General features: G+C 48.6%; 1 protein-coding gene across 18 annotated transcripts in view; it reads left to right on the forward strand.

Moving 5' to 3' along the window:
• PACSIN3 (protein kinase C and casein kinase substrate in neurons 3) overlaps nucleotides 1–17,228 on the forward strand; it is a 339,753-nt gene that overhangs the window by 260,435 nt on the left and 62,090 nt on the right. For all 18 annotated transcript variants that reach the window (XM_085646611.1, XM_085646617.1, XM_085646623.1 and 15 more), the window contains one exon: nucleotides 7,473–7,593. In XM_085646611.1, coding sequence (XP_085502737.1) covers nucleotides 7,473–7,593 — 121 coding nt within the window. The remainder of the gene's footprint in view (nucleotides 1–7,472; nucleotides 7,594–17,228) is intronic.

Consider the following 17,228-nt stretch of genomic DNA (forward strand, 5'->3'; position numbering starts at 1 on the left):
GGGTCAGAGTGCCCCCCACGGGCTTACACTGAGTGTGTGCGGGGGTCAGAGTGCCCCCCACGGCCTTACACTGAGTGTGTGCAGGGTCAGAGTGCCCCCCACGGCCTGACACTGAGTGTGTGCGGGGGTCCGAGTGCCCCCCACGGCCTGACACTGAGTGTGTGCGGGGTCAGAGTGCCCCCCACGGGCTTACACTGAGTGTGTGCGGGGGTCAGAGTGCCCCCCACGGCCTTACACTGAGTGTGTGCAGGGTCAGAGTGCCCCCCACGGCCTGACACTGAGTGTGTGCGGGGGTCAGAGTGCCCCCCACGGCCTGACACTGAGTGTGTGCGGGGTCAGAGTGCCCCCCACGGCCATACACTGAGTGTGTGCGGGGTCAGAGTGCCCCCCACGGCCATACACTGAGTGTGTGCGGGGGTCAGAGTGCCCCCCACAGCCTGACACTGAGTGCGTTCAGGGTCTGGCCCTAACCTCAGTGAGTTCAGGTTCCAGGGCCTACACTGAGTGAGGTATTGGTCAGAGGGCCCTTAAGGGGCCTACACTATATCCTGTGTCCGACTCCCCCCTACACGGGCCGGAACTGAGCCAGTTCTGGGTCCGAGTGCCTCACAGGGGCCCGCACTGAGTAGATTCACATCCAGTGTGCCTACAACCGTAGAATATCGACCCTCACCCCCCTTCCCATGCCCCCCCCCCCCCCCCACTCTGCCTACTGACCCGAGCACCCTCCCCCAGCTGTCATTAGGGGCTCCGGGGCTGTGAAGGGCCCCCTCCACCCCATTATATACGGGATAACGACATTGTAAGGAGGCTGAGACCTTAAACTACAGCTTAGAGCCCTATGGTGGCTCGCGATGTCCTTATAATGCAGACAGTTTGGTTTGGGATCCGACGTTGCTTCTAATCTTTGAGCTAAAGGAAGTTTTTATTCCATTAAACCCTATATTACAGAAACGAGCGATTGATGGATTGTAAATAAGTAGCCACTGCCATCTGCAGGTTATAAAGTGGAACAGCAGATGCAGGGACATCATTATTTGTAGGCGAGCCCAGATTTTTAGGTCTCGCCTAGCGTTCCAGCACGCATGTGCTACTCGCTCTGTGAGACCTCTTGTAATTGAGGAGATTTCGGAAGTGGAGTGAAAGCTCTGCCCATCCCATCTATTGGCCGGCGTCATATGGTAAACGCTGGCCTCCGATTGAAAGTGAGGCTTTTTGGTGACTGCCCTGTCTCCTTTGGGCCCCGCCCATCCAGACTCGACCGTGTACTGGTGGTGTTAGACTGTCTCCTTTAATTACTTGCTACGCACTTTTTGTTTCCCTTTCCCTCTGTGTCTCTCCCCGAGCTGATGGAGATCTGCAGAGACACAGCTACTTGCACTGCCTTTATGCACTACAGGCTTCTAATTACTTTCAACATGCTGTGCGTACTTAAAGCAGATTTTTAATCCCAATCCGACCCTGTCCATGCCCCTTTTACTCTCGCTCTATCCTACCCATCTGTCTCTTCTGCCCCCCCCCCCTCTCCTCCCCAGAGTCCCCCTGGCTCCGGTCCCAGCGCTGACAGGAAAATGAAACTGAAAGAGAAGGCGCGTCTCTCCTCCCTCCCCGGCTCTACACGCCTTTGGTTTCCCCTCCAGCCATCAAACGCCATGAAGCCCAGAAGGCAGGAGCTGGTGAGCAGCGAGGTGCTGTAGATACCCCGGGACAGGAGCTGGTGAGCAGTGAGGGGCTGTAGATACCCCAGGGCTAGAGCGGGTGAGCAGTGAGGGGCTTACTGCCCCAATTATTGTGCCCCCTACTGTTGTCACCACTGCCCCTCGTCTGTCCATCCTGTGCTCCGATAGTGCTTCTGCCCTGTCTACCCACAGTCTTCTGTCCTTTGTGCTCTCCCTCTCCACCCGCCTTCACTTCTACCTCTCACTTTTCTGTGCTCTCTACCCTATCCTGACTTCTGACTGTACTCTCGTGCTCTCTGCCCTATCCTGACTTCTTGTAGTCCTCTCATGCTCTCTGCCCTTCTGCTACCTGCCCTTTATCCTTTGTGTGCCCTCTGCTCCTTGCCTACTGTCCCATTCACCCTCGCGCCATCTGTCTCCTTCGATCTCTGCTGCCCTTCTCTCTCTGCCCGATGCTCACAGCCCGCTCCTCCCTGTTCTCCTTGTTTATTCGGCCCTTTGACTCTTGCATCTTCTCCCTGCTCACTGTCCCTATCCCTGTCCTGTCTGCCCTACCCCTGTCCTCCGTGCCTGTTCTACCCTTGGGGTCTCTTCCACCTCTCCTCTCTGCCCTGCGGCTCTCTGCCTCTACCCTTTATACCCTCAGGGTTCATTGTGCACTGTCCCTCACGTGCTCTCTGCCTCTGCTCACTGCCCCTGTCCTGTCTGTCCTCCCCCTGTACTCCATGCCTGTTCTACCCTTGGGGTCTCTTCCACCTCTCCTCGCTGCCCCGCAGCTCGCTGGTTTTATCCTTTATACCCTCGGGGTTCACTGCGCAGTGTCCCTTCACGTGCTCTCTGACTCCTGCACTTCATGTCACATTCACCTTCACACTGCCCTAGGTTTCTGCTTCCTTTCCTCCCTGCTCTCTGCCCCGACCCATCACTGGCACCAGTGACACTTTGGGGCCCCGGCGCATATTTTCCTCATCCTCCGAGTTTGACCCTCAGCAAGAGGGAGAACAAGCATTTGCAATGCAATAGGTATCACATTTATGCAAGTTTGAGCTATTGACATTGCAAATGACAATGCCTTTTATTTATGTAACACGATCCAAGCCTCCCCTGCTATCAGGAGCAGACTCCCTTCCTTTCTCCCCCCTTTTCGGTGGGAAGACAGGTGGGAAAAATTAGAGCAGCCCAGAAGGTGTGCCCACCTCTGCAACCCCACCACTCAAATGGGGGAGGCGAGGTGCAGCCCACCCTTCAGTGCCTGCCATCTTGCATGTAGCAGGCACTCTCCAGTCAGGATTAGGGATTGTGCCCACTCCCCCACGTGCGGTGAACACACCAAGGGCGTAGTTACCCTAAGGTCAGTCGCCCATTGGCGCCAAAAGTTGTCTTGTTCTGCAGCCAGCAACCTCCAAAACCCCTGGCAGTACTGACTGCCTTCCACAAAGACCGGATGTCCTGTGAACAGCAGCTCTGTTCAAAAGAACCAGCCAAGAAAGACTCCGAGCCTGCTGAGGGCAAAGAAACCCGACACCTGGAACCACCATGTGCACCCGACGCCTATGGCCAGAGTCTGAGTGGCCCACCGGTCCCAGCGAGGTCCCCCAGCACTCCAGAGTCTGAGTCCACCGTGGGTTGACCCCTCCAGGACTCCCCAACATCTTCTGCTGCCTCTGCACGGAGATCCTCCCCAACCACGAGTGACACGGTAAGCTGAAATCCGCCCTCGAAAGGCACCCCTGCATCCAGCCGTGTTGCACCCTGGAGAAGAGAACACGAGGTGCACCTACGTCCCAGAGCCCTCCAACTTACCTATCCAGCTGTTTGTTCCTCCCTGAAGACTGCCTGGACCGACCCTGCAGCCAAAATCCAAAACCGGCAACTCCCATTGAAAACAATAGGGCACCCGACGCCAAAACAGCACCCTGCACCGAGCTGCCGCTGTGGGTGCACCTTGTGTGCTAAACTTGATTCCCCCTTTGACCTGAGCCTAAGTCTAGGAGCTTTGCTCCCTCAACTTTTTGGCCTGCTCGTGAGCAGCCACCAACCGGAGGCCCCCTATCCCCCAATGGATAACATTGGGCCTCAGCACTCTGCACCCGGCCGCCCTAGTGCTGCTGAGAGTGCATCCTCGACCCTGGGGGAATCCTGGTTCTAACCCCAGAATACCAACTCCAGAACGGAAGTGCTTACTGATAAACAGATCGCACGATGCTCTCCCGTAGGACTGCATTGACTACTTTTCTGTGAAAAATCTTCTGAGTGTGGAGTTAGTTTGTATGAAACACTAAGACTTCATATGTAGCAACACTGAATTACTCACCTTTTCTCTAGGAAATGTCCCAGTGTGATCTTTACGAATATCACACTGAGGAGAAAAAGTAACTCAAAAATCAATATGAAAAGTAACGTACAAAATAATCTCAAAAGTAACTGTAAAGTAGATTTGACTGTTGACTTACCTGTAAACAAATCACTTGCATCCGACTGCATTTCAATTGTATTCCACTGCATTGTACCTGCAAAGTATTATTTCACTTACCCGCACCAGGCCTGGCTTGGTTCTAGAAATAAAATAACTAAATAATATTTTTATACAAACAAAATTGGTCTGAGTTTGGTCTTTGAGTGTGTGACATCATTTCTTGCCTGAGTGTATACAATAAATGCTTAACACTATCACTGTCAAAACCTTACTGCTAGACCACTCTACCACACACAGAGAGAGGTGCGATCTAACTTTACCTCTGCCGACCTTTGGGGATCCACGGGACACATTATACCTCACTTTGGTATAGTATATACAGAGCCAGCTTCCTACATTGGTGGATCAGCGGTGGGATCTTCAACTTTGTATTTGTTGGACGGACTTGGTCAACACCTGATCACACGACGGAACTCCTAAATTGTCTTTTAGAATTCTGAATTTTTTTAATTGACAATTTTTCCAAATTACTAAGTCTTGTTAGGGCCTTGGCTAAGTCCTTCTAGAATTTTTTAGAAAAATAAAAACTTACCATAGCTAGGGAAATGAGGGGTTAGAATTTTTAGAATGTCTCTTAACAAGAACCGAACTGTTAATGAAAATATAACCAATGATATGGAGACTATGGTTGAGGAGCTCGACTTCACCCCTTATCTCAAATTAGAATTTAGGGAGTTGAGGTCTCTATGTAAACTTAAAAATATTACCATGGGTCTCATCCCTCCAAACAAAAGCTCCTGGAGCTGTTGGCAGGGCATGCTAAGGACCACCCCTCTGAGCAAGGTGAAGACCTCTCAGATGGGGAAGAGGATGGAGGGGATGAGGATAACTTGCAAACCCTTCACTTCCTAGGGAGAAGAGGGTCCCTGTGTCCCTGACTCCAAGAATACAACTCGCAACACCTAGATCCCACACAGGTGGGTCAGGTCCTTCTGAGTCCATTGAGGATAGCCTCAATGGAGAGACCAAACTTTTAGTAAACTTGGCTAAAAGATTAGATCTAGAGGCCAAACTCCTGGCACTAGAAAAATAGAGAGCAGAGTTTGGCCTAGCACCCATCAATCGTGGCTGCAACTTAATAAATAGGGTCAGAGAGCAATCTTATGATCCCAAAAGGATTGTCATTAAATTTGAGGATGGTGATGATATCGCCAAGCGATTCACAGTCATGACCCTACTTCCCATGGGAACAGTCCAGCCCGAACTGCCAGGCCAGTCTTCCCTGGACCAGAAACAAACATCCTGGGACCTGTTTAGGGGTAGCACCCCTCATCAGTCAGGCTAGCTTGAATGTGGTGGCGTAACAAGCATGGGATCCGTGTCTGGGCATACCCTTCCCACTTAGGGCGACAAATGCAAAAAGAACAGATAATGGGCAGAATGCTGAACTAATCAAACTTTCACCCTAGTCACATATCTGGGTTTAATCCATTGTTTTTGACCAAAAAACTATTGATTCAGGCCCAGATCTCTGTACTGGGGTGAATGTATCACATTGTTCTGCATTCTGTCCTTCAATTGTTCTTTTTACATTTGTCACCCTGAGTGGGACGGGTATGCCCAGACGTGGGTCCTGTGCTCTCCATGCCACTGAAGTCAAGCTAGCCTGGTTGATGACGTGTGATGCCCCGAAACTGGTCCAAGGATGCTTGTTTCCAGTCCAGGGAAGACCTGGCCTGGCTGTTAGGGCTGGACTGTTCCCATTGTACACAGGGTCAAGGCTGATTTGCATATGGCTGGGTTTGAACTGGCATGGCATGGAAAGCAAAAAACAATGGATTTAGGCCCAGATCTCTGTACTGGGGTGAATGTATGACATTGTTCTGCATTCTGTCCATCAACTGTTCTTTTTGCACATATCTCCTGATAAAGCTGCAGGTCACAAAGCCGCAGCCCGGCTTTGAAAATTGTATATTTGTGTTATTCGCCTTCCAAATAATGACCACGTGAGCATAAACGCAAAGCAGAAATTGTCACGGATGCTTCGCTAAGACAGAGATGGGTTATTGTGGATCTACCCAGAGGACGGAGTAACAATAAAGGAAAAACAATAAAAGTAACAAAATGATCTGCTCACAAAGTCTACTGGGCAGAAAGTGCTTACATTTATTAAGACATTCAATTATTTGTGAAAATGTAATTTACAGAAAATTCTCAAAGTATCGATTTGACCCCGATAGGGCAGATCAAACTCCCTTCTGCGTTGTATCACAGTAGAGATGTCCGATCAGCAGAGCTTCGCTTATTCACACCTACAAAGCCCTCGTGTTCTCTCTTCCTAACGCTCTGTCATCGACCGATTATTCATTAGACCCTTATGTACAGCTCCATGTCCGCAATCTTGAATTAATACAGAATTGGAAATACACAATGAATGATATTGAAAAGTTTAGCTATGAATACTGGATGCGAGAAGACGAATTATAAGTAAAACTTATTATTCAAGTCGTCGTAAGAGTGAGCCATTCTAGGGTTACTGGGAGGACGGTGGAGTTCACACGCTGTGGCGAGCTTGGATTAAATGATATATATACGTTTGTAGGCGCTCTCAATAGTTCATGCGTGACGTGCATTATACGTCGCAGTTTAAGATTAGAAGGAATTACGTTTCAGTCATGAACCAATATTAATTCAGTCATTTAGAGGAAGAAAGGCACTAAATAGAATATGGAAGGAATCAAATAAAAATAGAACAAAGAAATTAAATGAACCACTGATATACATTACAGTGACCTGTACAGATGTGCGTAGAGCTTACGTTCCTCTGATCTATAATAATGAGTATGGTATTTATTGATCACTAGTCCCACGGACACTAACATTATGTAGGTTCTCCTGGGAACTTTTGGTACAGTAAGCAGAGGGATTTGCAATACCATACATGTTCTCTTTAAACATTTCTGTATGTTGAGCTTGTCTTTCTGGATTTTAGTAATTAATAGGCTATTTTTTGATTATTATTACCTTAAAGATTTCAACCCTGTAATGTTCGCTTGTGTGTTCTTGTGGAACATTAGGTGTGTAAACTTCAGAGGCATGCGCATCATTCCCATGGCATCGCAGGTGGTTCGTCTGACCCCATCCTGGGTATTCAAGGGCAGTCATCCGGGTGACTCCTTTATGGCACGTGTATCATCAGGAGGCTGAGAACGGCACAGGGTGCTGGCTTTAGACCCAGCCACCCCTGAAGTCCTAGTGTAAGGGGTTGGTAACAATGCATGTTTGAAGGTGGAGGAGCAGTGGGTGGAGGGAGGCCTCTCCCCTCAGTGCACATGAACGCGGTCTGACCCCATTCCCTCTCTTGCTCTGGGTTTCAGGTTCCACGCGCTCTACCGGGACCTGTACCAGGGGATCATGGCCGCGGATGACCAGGAGGATCTGAAGTGGTGGCGCAGCACCTACGGCCCCGGCATGGCCATGTACTGGCCACAGTTTGAGGTAGGTGCCAAGTTACTTACCTTTACACTGGAACTGCAACTCCACCCCTGAAACAAGTCCAGAAAACTCTGCGCTCACATCAGTGGTGCTGTGTACCACAGTGCAGGCTTCCACACTGAAGCAACACTTCACCCTTCACTGCAGAAAGAAGGCAAGCCCCATCACATTCAGTAAACAGATTACTTGCATCTCCTGCTGGACTACGTGAATCGCTGGTGACAGGGCTTTAAGTGGGCCGGGTCCTACAGGTGCTCAGCACCAGCAGTTCTAAAAAGCAAACTCATCCCTGTCGGGCTCTCCCATTTTTGCCCTCTCCATCAGGGTGAAAATACAAATCTTAACTCTACAGCATCCCACCTTTCTCTGCCTTGGAATAGACCACTACAAGCAGACATTGAAAAGTATGTGTTTGAGGCTTGTGTGCTTTAGCTGCACATAAGTCTGCCATCTAGTGTTGGGCTCAGGTGATTACAAGTTTTCTTCGAGTCACAAGGCTGTATGACCACTCCTCTTGGTCATACTGCGCATGGTCATCAACTCCACTGCCAGATTGTGTTTTTCTGTTGACTGGTTCGGATGGAATCTCTTGCGCTCTGGTTCGAGACTCTTTAGGACTCCCTTTGGTTCGCTAGTAAAGATTCAATCAATTGTGTTGTCTCAATCGTGTAGTTAAGTCTCCTTTCTGAGCCCGTACCCTTCTGCGTCGCGGGTCTCGACTCACCTTCTCAGGCCTATGGGCTGTGCCTGACTGCGCCTCTTTCACTTAGAATTTATCTTATCTTATTGTTTTGGTAAAGCGCTACAGCTGCCCCGGCAATGAGGCGTCCCGGCGCTGGAACCTAGATCAGATCCTAAGCGTGGAAATCCGTGGACAGAGAGAGGGTTACAGGCAAGGGAATAGAAAAGTTTTCACTGCTTTCCGGAAAGCTGATAAGTTGTCTATCGAGCGGATATGATGTGGGAGTTCATTCCACATCTTGGCTCCCAGGAACCTAAAGGAGCGGCCGCCCATGCGGCAGAGTTTTATGCGTGGGACGCATAGAAGGTTTTGGTTGGAAGATCTTAGGTTCCGTGACGGCGCGTAGGGAGTGAGAAGGGATTGAAGTAGAGGGGGGGTATTGAGTTTGAGGATTTTGAAGGTCATAATGAGGGTCTTGAACTTTATTCTGGAGTCAACAGGGAGCCAGTGAAGTTTTCTAATGGTCGCTCTGGCTGAACATCGGCGGGGAAGGCCGACCAAAGTTCTAGCCGCAGAGTTCTGCACGCGCTGGAGTCGTGCTAACTCGCTTTTGTTGGCACCAAGAAGGAGCACATTGGCATAGTCTAGGCGCGAGAGGATGGTGGCTTGGATGATGAGTTGGCGGGTCTTTGCGTCGAAGAAGCCTAGTATGTGGCTGAGGTTTCTCAGTAGGCCAATGCAGGTGCCGGCAACTTTTTTGGTGTGGGTTCGGAAGTTGAGTGAGTCGTCCATCCAGACACCCAAGTTTTTCACTAGGGTTTTGGGGGGAGGGATGGTACCAAGGGAGGACGGCCACCAGTGCTCATTCCAAAGGCTGGTGTTTTTGCCAAGGAGAAGCACCTCTGTTTTTCCGCCATTAAGTTGTAAACAGTTCGTTGTCATCCATTGGGCGACCGCAGAGAGTCCGTTTTTAAAATTAGAGGAAAAGTTGGAAGGACCATCTGAGAGAGCGATGGCCAGTTGTGTATCGTCAGCATACGATACTAATGTCAAGCCCCATTCTTTGGCCACTGCCGCCAGAGGCTGAACATAAAGATTAAAAAGAGAGGGGCTTAACGCAGAGCCCTGCGGGACTCCCTGTTCAATAGGGTGGGGTTTGGATAGAAAGGGGGGGGTAGATACTCGAAAAGACCTGTTCTCGAGAAAGGATCTGAACCATTCCAAGGCATGACCAGTTACTCCAAAAGACTCCAGACGATTAAGAAGGATGACATGGGATACCGTGTCAAATGCCGCGCTGAGATCCAGAAGGATTAGTGCAGCACTTTGACCGGTATCTAAGATCGTGCGGAGGTGCTCTGTGGTGGCTAAGAGAGCAGACTCAGTGCTATGGCCTGGTCTGAACCCATTTTGAGATGGGTCCAGAATGTTGTTTTTGACCATATGCTGGGATAGAGTGCTGTTGACATGCGCTTCAGCGAGTTTGGATAGCCATGGGAGCAGGGAGATTGGACGAAAATTCTCCGGTTTAGATGGATCTAGGGTGGGTTTCTTGATGATAGGCGATACCCACGCTTGCTTCCAGGCGGAAGGTACACACGCTGAAGTGAATGAGAGGTTCAGGATGGCGGTTAATGCTGGTAGGAAGAAGTTGAGTGACTCTAGGAATTGAGCCGGGCGCATGGGGTCTGCGGGGGAGCCAGATTTGACTTTATTGCATAGTCTGATGAGGATGTCTTTGGAGATTTCTGGGATGTAGGTCAAGGTCGAGTAGCTAGGAGAAACAGAAGGATTGCTGATAGTGCTAGGGGCATGCTGGGGGAAGGAGGTGTATATATTCCGTACCTTGTCAACGAAGAACTTGGCAAGTTCTTCGCATTGTTGCTCGGAGGAAATAGTAGGGAGGGGTGTTTTGTTGCTCTGCAGTTCTTGTACAAGTTTGAAGATTTCTTTAGCGGGGGTGGGACTAGATTCGATTTTGTCGGCGTAGAAAGCGGTCCGTGCAGCACGGATGGCTTTGTGATAGGTTTTCTGTAACAGAAGGTATTTAGCTTTGTCTTCATTGTTATATTCCCTACGCCAGAGGCGTTCTGCCTTTTTGCACTCTTTCCGTAGATTTTTGAGTGTGTCGTTGTACCAGGGGTTGGATGGAGAGTTACGACCCTTTGTCCATTTTGCTGGGATGAGGCTGTCTAGTCCGCCCATAATCCACTCATGAAACATGCCGTAGTTAGCGTTGATGTCAGAGTTGTTGTCAAGGTAGAAGTCCCCTAGGGTCTTGTGAAAGTCCGCTTGAAACAGTTTATGCCATGGTCTTTTTAGGCGGCTGGTCGATGCCGTATTGAGCCTGTTTTTGTTGACCGGTATGGCCAGTTTAATAAGGGAGTGATCAGTCCATCCCATGGGAAGGGGTGGCTCTGAGGTGAGTTCTCCTAAGTTTGAAAAAACTGGGTCTAGGATGTGGGCAGCTAGGTGAGTTGGAGTGGAGATAAGGGGGTTGAGTTGCAGTGCGGAGAGGTCTGCAAGGAGTGTTTTGATCGTAGGGTCATTAAGTAGATCAAAATGAAGGTTAAGGTCTCCCAGAATGGTAAAATTGGGGCTTTTGGTTATTAGAAAGGTTGTTGACTCAAGGAGGGCCTCAATGAATTTTGAAGAGGGGCCAGGTGGGCGGTAGATGTAGAGACCCGATACGGTGAAGTTAGGATTTACGAAGATTTTGAAGTGGGCGCTTTCGGAGTCTGACAGATCTCCCTTGACAAAAGAACAGGAGAGCGTTTTTTTGTGGATTATAGCGAGACCACCTCCTCTTCCCTCTCTGTTGATGGTCGACATCAAATAGTCGTCTGGTAGCGTAAGGTTGGGAATGGTGGAGGTGCCATCGCGAAGCCATGTTTCGCAGAGGAAGAGGATATCTGGATTTTCATCCAGGATTAGGGTGTTAACTTCAAGGTGATGTTTGGCTAGTGATCTTACATTGAGGTGAAGTATCGTGATGGAGGTGGTTTTGTCTGGACCTAAGAGCTGTCGAATGGCGTGGGGTTTGGTCGTGGAGAAATTGCAAGTTTGGCATTTCAGGCAGGTGAAACCGGGCTTACCTGTAATGTTAACGCAAGTTCTTCCGGGGTTCCAGCTATGAAGTGTCTCACTATCGTAGGCAAGGGGCGGTGACGGAAAAAGGCCAGGGGGTCTGGCGACGGGCGATGACCTGGCGATGACGGGCGCAGACGGGCTTGCCTTTGGCGCGCCTTCGGCGCGCTGACGGCGCGCCCGCTGCGCCCGTCCGCTGCGCGTCCGGTGGTTGCACATTTTTAAGGGGGAGGAAAGGGGCGGTGGGCGTCGCCTAGGGTAGGCGTGGCCTCGTGTCCTCGCCGTCAATGGCGGCAGGCAAGTGCTTCTGCCAAGTGTTTGTTGCAGCGAGATGCGCTGTTTAAGGGGTTTCTGTCCCTCGTGTCTGGAGAAGCCAGGCAGGTGAGTGGGGTTTAAAAGCAGTAATTACGGCGAAGGGTGACACAGAAAATACAATATTTTTTAAAAAGGAGATGGACTCCCGGCTTCCGCCTCAGGAGTAATCAGGTTCTGTTTCCGTGGCGCTGCGAGCGGTGTTTTATACTGGATTGGGCGGTGGGCGTCGCCTAGGGTAGGCGTGGCCTCGTGTCCTCGCCGTCAATGGCGGCAGGCAAGTGCTTCTGCCAAGTGTTTGTTGCAGCGAGATGCGCTGTTTAAGGGGTTTCTGTCCCTCGTGTCTGGAGAAGCCAGGCAGGTGAGTGGGGTTTAAAAGCAGTAATTACGGCGAAGGGTGACACAGAAAATACAATATTTTTTAAAAAGGAGATGGACACCCGGCTTCCGCCTCAGGAGTAATCAGGTTCTGTTTCCGTGGCGCTGCGAGCGGTGTTTTATACTGGATTGGGCGGTGGGCGTCGCCTAGGGTAGGCGTGGCCTCGTGTCCTCGCCGTCAATGGCGGCAGGCAAGTGCTTCTGCCAAGTGTTTGTTGCAGCGAGATGCGCTGTTTAAGGGGTTTCTGTCCCTCGTGTCTGGAGAAGCCAGGCAGGTGAGTGGGGTTTAAAAGCAGTAATTTTATACTGGATTGGGCGGTGGGCGTCGCCTAGGGTAGGCGTGGCCTCGTGTCCTCGCCGTCAATGGCGGCAGGCAAGTGCTTCTGCCAAGTGTTTGTTGCAGCGAGATGCGCTGTTTAAGGGGTTTCTGTCCCTCGTGTCTGGAGAAGCCAGGCAGGTGAGTGGGGTTTAAAAGCAGTAATGCAGTTATGAAGGAAAGACCTGCTATTGGAACACACTGCGTTCCGTTTTGGTCCTAATTGTTCTAAATATCCCCACAGCAACCAGCAATCCGTCTGTAATCTATACCTCTCGTCTGAGCACAACAGCACCGAACACAAAACCTCCTCCGGCTCCGTAATATTCCACTTTTGAATCGAGATCGTCGCTGGAACCGATCCCCAATGTAATGCAGGAATGGCTCGATCCAGGGCCAAAAATTCTCCAAATATAGCCTGGGATGAAGAAAATGATTCTCCAGTCAGCAAAGCCTCACTCTTCTAAGAAAGTTATCATTTCTAGAGGCTTTAGGCATTCCTCTGCAGCTTCTCAGGATGTGGCCCCTAGCCCTCTGTACATCCTTATTTCACTTGCATCTAACACACCAACCCCAGCATCCTCTCCACCACCACCACCACCACCATTATCTGAGGTAGGGCATATATCCCCTCGCTCCCCCATCATGAAGATGGTGATGGCATGCCACAAGACATGCTGCCAGGGGTGCTTAGGGATAATGATGGTATTGAGCTGTGGTAAATAATTTAATTACCGGGACTTAATTTGATGCGGAAAATTAATAAGAATAGCTCAATAAAATAAGAGGCAGAATCCGTGGTATTAGAGATTCAGAACGGGCTTTATTCCTATACAAAGGAACATAATTCGAATTATGGGCCTTCTATTCCATCACCACGAAAGTTCAGGAAGGAAGGAACAACACATTATTGACAGGTAATCATTTTTATAGAAGAGGCATTACAGTGAAACAGATGCAGGAGGCGTAACAGTTGATAACAGAGATAAAGGCATACATGCGTAACTAAAATGGGTGTAACTAGGCGTAACTAAAGAACGTCATTAGGTATGATGTCACAAATGGGTGGTTCCATGAAAGAATTTCGCAATGTCAGCAAAAATACTTGGCAGAGATGCGCGCGCAGCAGCATGACGTGTGAGTTGACGTGCAACTAGGGGGAGAATGGGACTTGACATTTAGCTCTACATGTGGAGACAAAAGTCTGGGGTTATGTCAACCTAATCCCAAATCATATCTAATATCCTGTGTTTAAAGAACTGTGTTATCCAAAAAGAGAGGTCTCTTAGGATAGAATCTTATTCTATACTGACTATACTGACTGTTAGTGCGTGTACAAGCGTCTAAGTGTCTACACTAGATGCGAGGGGGTAGGAATATTCCATGGTAACAGGGCTATGAATTACTTGCATGAGGGCAGCGAGGCCTGGCCCCTTTGCACGGTAGCTGGAGGAATGTTTACCTAAACTGCTAGACAGGAATGCATCGGATGAGGAGCGAAGCAGAGCAGATAATCTTGAAGGTGAAATACAGCTTTTGGCAGGCAGACAGGCCGAGTCAGGCACCGTTAGCCGCGCAGGGAGTAGGACAAAGTTCATGGATACAGATGCGAGCTCAGACTGGAGCTTTCAGAGGCAGAAGGCAGGAAAAGGCTTAATGGCAGAATCAGGGCCTACTCGCCTGGACTGTAAAATGGGATAAATGAACCATATAAAGCCGGTGGCCTTTCATACTTAGGAATAGAATATCCGGCCCATTCATGGCGGATCTGAAAGAGGACATGTTGACGGTGGACGCACATGTGTTTGCGTCTTCATAACTGGAACTGGAGGGAACATACATGTACTTGTGACTTATACATGAAACCGTTGGGGTCCAAGATAGGGGACATAACCGATCATAAAAATCCATATTTCCACATTCCCTCCTTGTCCCCTACTTGCCCTTAGGAGATATCAATCTTCATCAATCCATCGATCTGTTCATATAACATCATTTGTTCTTCTTTCTTCTTCCGGGATCTTGAACGAAAACTTGGATGTGGGATACACGAGGTGGCACATAGACCACAAATCGCTGGCCCACATTGTAGACATAAGCAGCAACTGAATAGTATGAGAAAGCCAATACCTAGGAAGGAGAGCATTCTCCATCCCCAGGCTGACAACACGCCCCAGAACCAACCGGACCAAGTCCAGGTGCCTGGACTCTGGTGTATCTGGCTTACAATCTTATGAAGGCGGGTTATGGCTTTATATACTGACGGTGAATTTTCTGGTATGAAAATGCAACAACTTGATCCGATGACCCTACAAGCTCCGCCCCTATCGGCCAGGATGACGTCAAGGACAAGACGATTCTGAAGCACAACAATCCGCATAGCAGACTGCTCTTCTGTTAAATTGCCTAAGGCGGAAATAGTTTCGTTCACTACTGCTTCAAGGGTTCTGGTTAATCTACGTATCAACTTACTATTAGTGACTGTACCTATATAGGGGAAGAAACCTTTATTGAAATCTGTGTATTTTTCCCATGCTGTTTCAGTGTAATCGACAATTGGGAGATCTCTCTGCTGTCTATTGTGTACTAAATGAGTATTTCTATGATAATCAGGAGGAGCTAGGAAAACAGGTGGTAGAAGGAATGCTATGTAACAGGTACCATCCCAATCTAAAGGTAGGCGTATATATGCGGTCTGGCCACATATAAAGTAGGAATGACGAGAAGCTCTAAATGTAGACTTGCCTTGATCACTGAATTTTATCACAGTGGTGCATTTACTATGGCCCATGTGTATGGAGCCATTCTTTCTTATACATAGTTCCCCTTTTACTGGGAATACCGACATGGTGGACAAGATTGGTGTAGCTTCAGATTCAACGTTCAGGATCATGAGGTTAAGTGTAAAATTACCTAATCCATATACTTCATTTTCTAGATCAGTTCCTGTTCTTTTGGGAAGTCCCTCCTTGTTAGGGTAGCAGACTTTAAGCAAAACTAAGTTCAGGTTTCCCCATACCCAGTTGTCTTGATAAACTGCGGAATTCGAATCTAGGGAATTAATTAAACTAAACCATGCTCCACAGGAGCCATTGTGTGTGAACGGATATGGAAAGAGGGGCAAAACTCCCTTATAGTTCTGATAGGGAGGGAGTCGGCCACATATCCAACAATTTGTAGCATTGCTAGTCTGATGGGAATGATGTAACATACTAATAAAGGTGTTGTTGCGCAGCGCAAATCTATAGGACAACTCATGCGGGGGTAATTCACTAAAAGAATGTTCAGCAGTAACATTGTAAACATGTTTAGAAATAGGATAATATGTGTGCAACAATATACTTGCAGCGATTATTAAAAGACATAAGAAAAACAAAATTAATAACGTCACTGTGCAATGACTACGCAGTGATTTACAGTACGCATGTTTCTTGAGCTGCATTTCATTATTTCTTTCTCTATTCCGGTCCAGAGGATACATGTCAGAGACAAATTCAACCGATTCACCTTGGAGAGGACTTAAACAATCAAATTGTCTGACTGACTGGACCTCAATTTTAGTCTATATAGTTCTGAGTTCAATTTCTCAACCAAGGGGAGCTTTGAGTCTGTCTTTGAGGAAATACAGGGTTTAGTCTCTATATCGGATGGTGGTCCATAAAATTTCTTGATATGACTCGAGTGTATCCAACCTTTGCGACCTTCGATCTTCACGGCTGTCCTCGTGGTGAGCAGTACAAGTTGAGGCGATTTCCACCTAGGATCCAGCTGAGTCTTCCGGTCAAAATTCCGCACTAACACCAAGTCCCCGGGAACTACGTCATGGGGTTTCACCTCGGTGTTGTCGGGAAAGGCTGCAGCTACCTGTGAACGACAAGATTGTAGTGCAGACATCAAGGAAGCCAGGTAATCTGTCAGCATATTACAGTCAACGTCAGTTATTTTACGAGGTATAGGCGTCCCCCACATATTTGGTGGTCTACCGAAGATCACCTCATACGGGGATAGCCCTGTTCGAGAGTGCGCTACCATTCTCATGTAAAAGAGTGCAACTGGTAAGGCTACTACCCAATCGACACCTTTCTGTCTACATATTTTGGACAATCTAATTTTCAGAGTTTGATTATGTCGTTCCACGAGACCTGCTGCCTCGGGGTGTCGGACACAGTGAAATCTCCATTGATAGCCTAACAAAAGTGAAACGTGTTTCATTAGTTCGGATGAGAACGGCTGGCCGTTATCTGAGTAGACAACACGTGGTAAACCGTACCGTGGGAAGAATTCTCGAACTAACTGTTTGGCAGTAGTCGGGGCAGTGTAATCTGAGACCGGGTATGCTTCTGTCCAACGGGAAAGAGCACAAACAACTACAAGAACATATTTGAATCCTCGACATCGTTCCATCTGGATATAATCCATCTGGAGGACTTCAAAAGGGTGATCAGGAGGCTGAAATCCACCCTGTTCTACGGGAATGCTTTTACCTGGGTTAAACTGACAACAGATCATACAGGTACGAACTTTTTGTTTAGCTGCTGCTCGTAAATGTTTGTTGAACCAAATGTGTTGAATGCTGTCTAGCATAGCCTTTTCTCCTAGGTGCGCTGGACTATGTATTGTATTAATGATAACTTGGACCATAGAGTCGGGAAGAAACCATATAGATTTTTCCTTCGTCATCCATCCCTGATCCGTTTGGATCCCTCCTAATTCAGTCCATTTCTTTATTTCATCTGGTGTAGCGTGTGTCTGTATGTCAATTACGTCAAGAGCGGGATCCTTAACCGTCATGCAATGTGTTGGTGTCAGAACTATTGTCTTTGTCATGTCAGATGTGTGAGTTTTATTCTGAGCAGTCTGTTT

This window comes from Triturus cristatus, chromosome 3_1 (assembly GCF_964204655.1).
Source record: "Triturus cristatus chromosome 3_1, aTriCri1.1, whole genome shotgun sequence".
Lineage (NCBI taxonomy): Eukaryota > Metazoa > Chordata > Amphibia > Caudata > Salamandridae > Triturus > Triturus cristatus.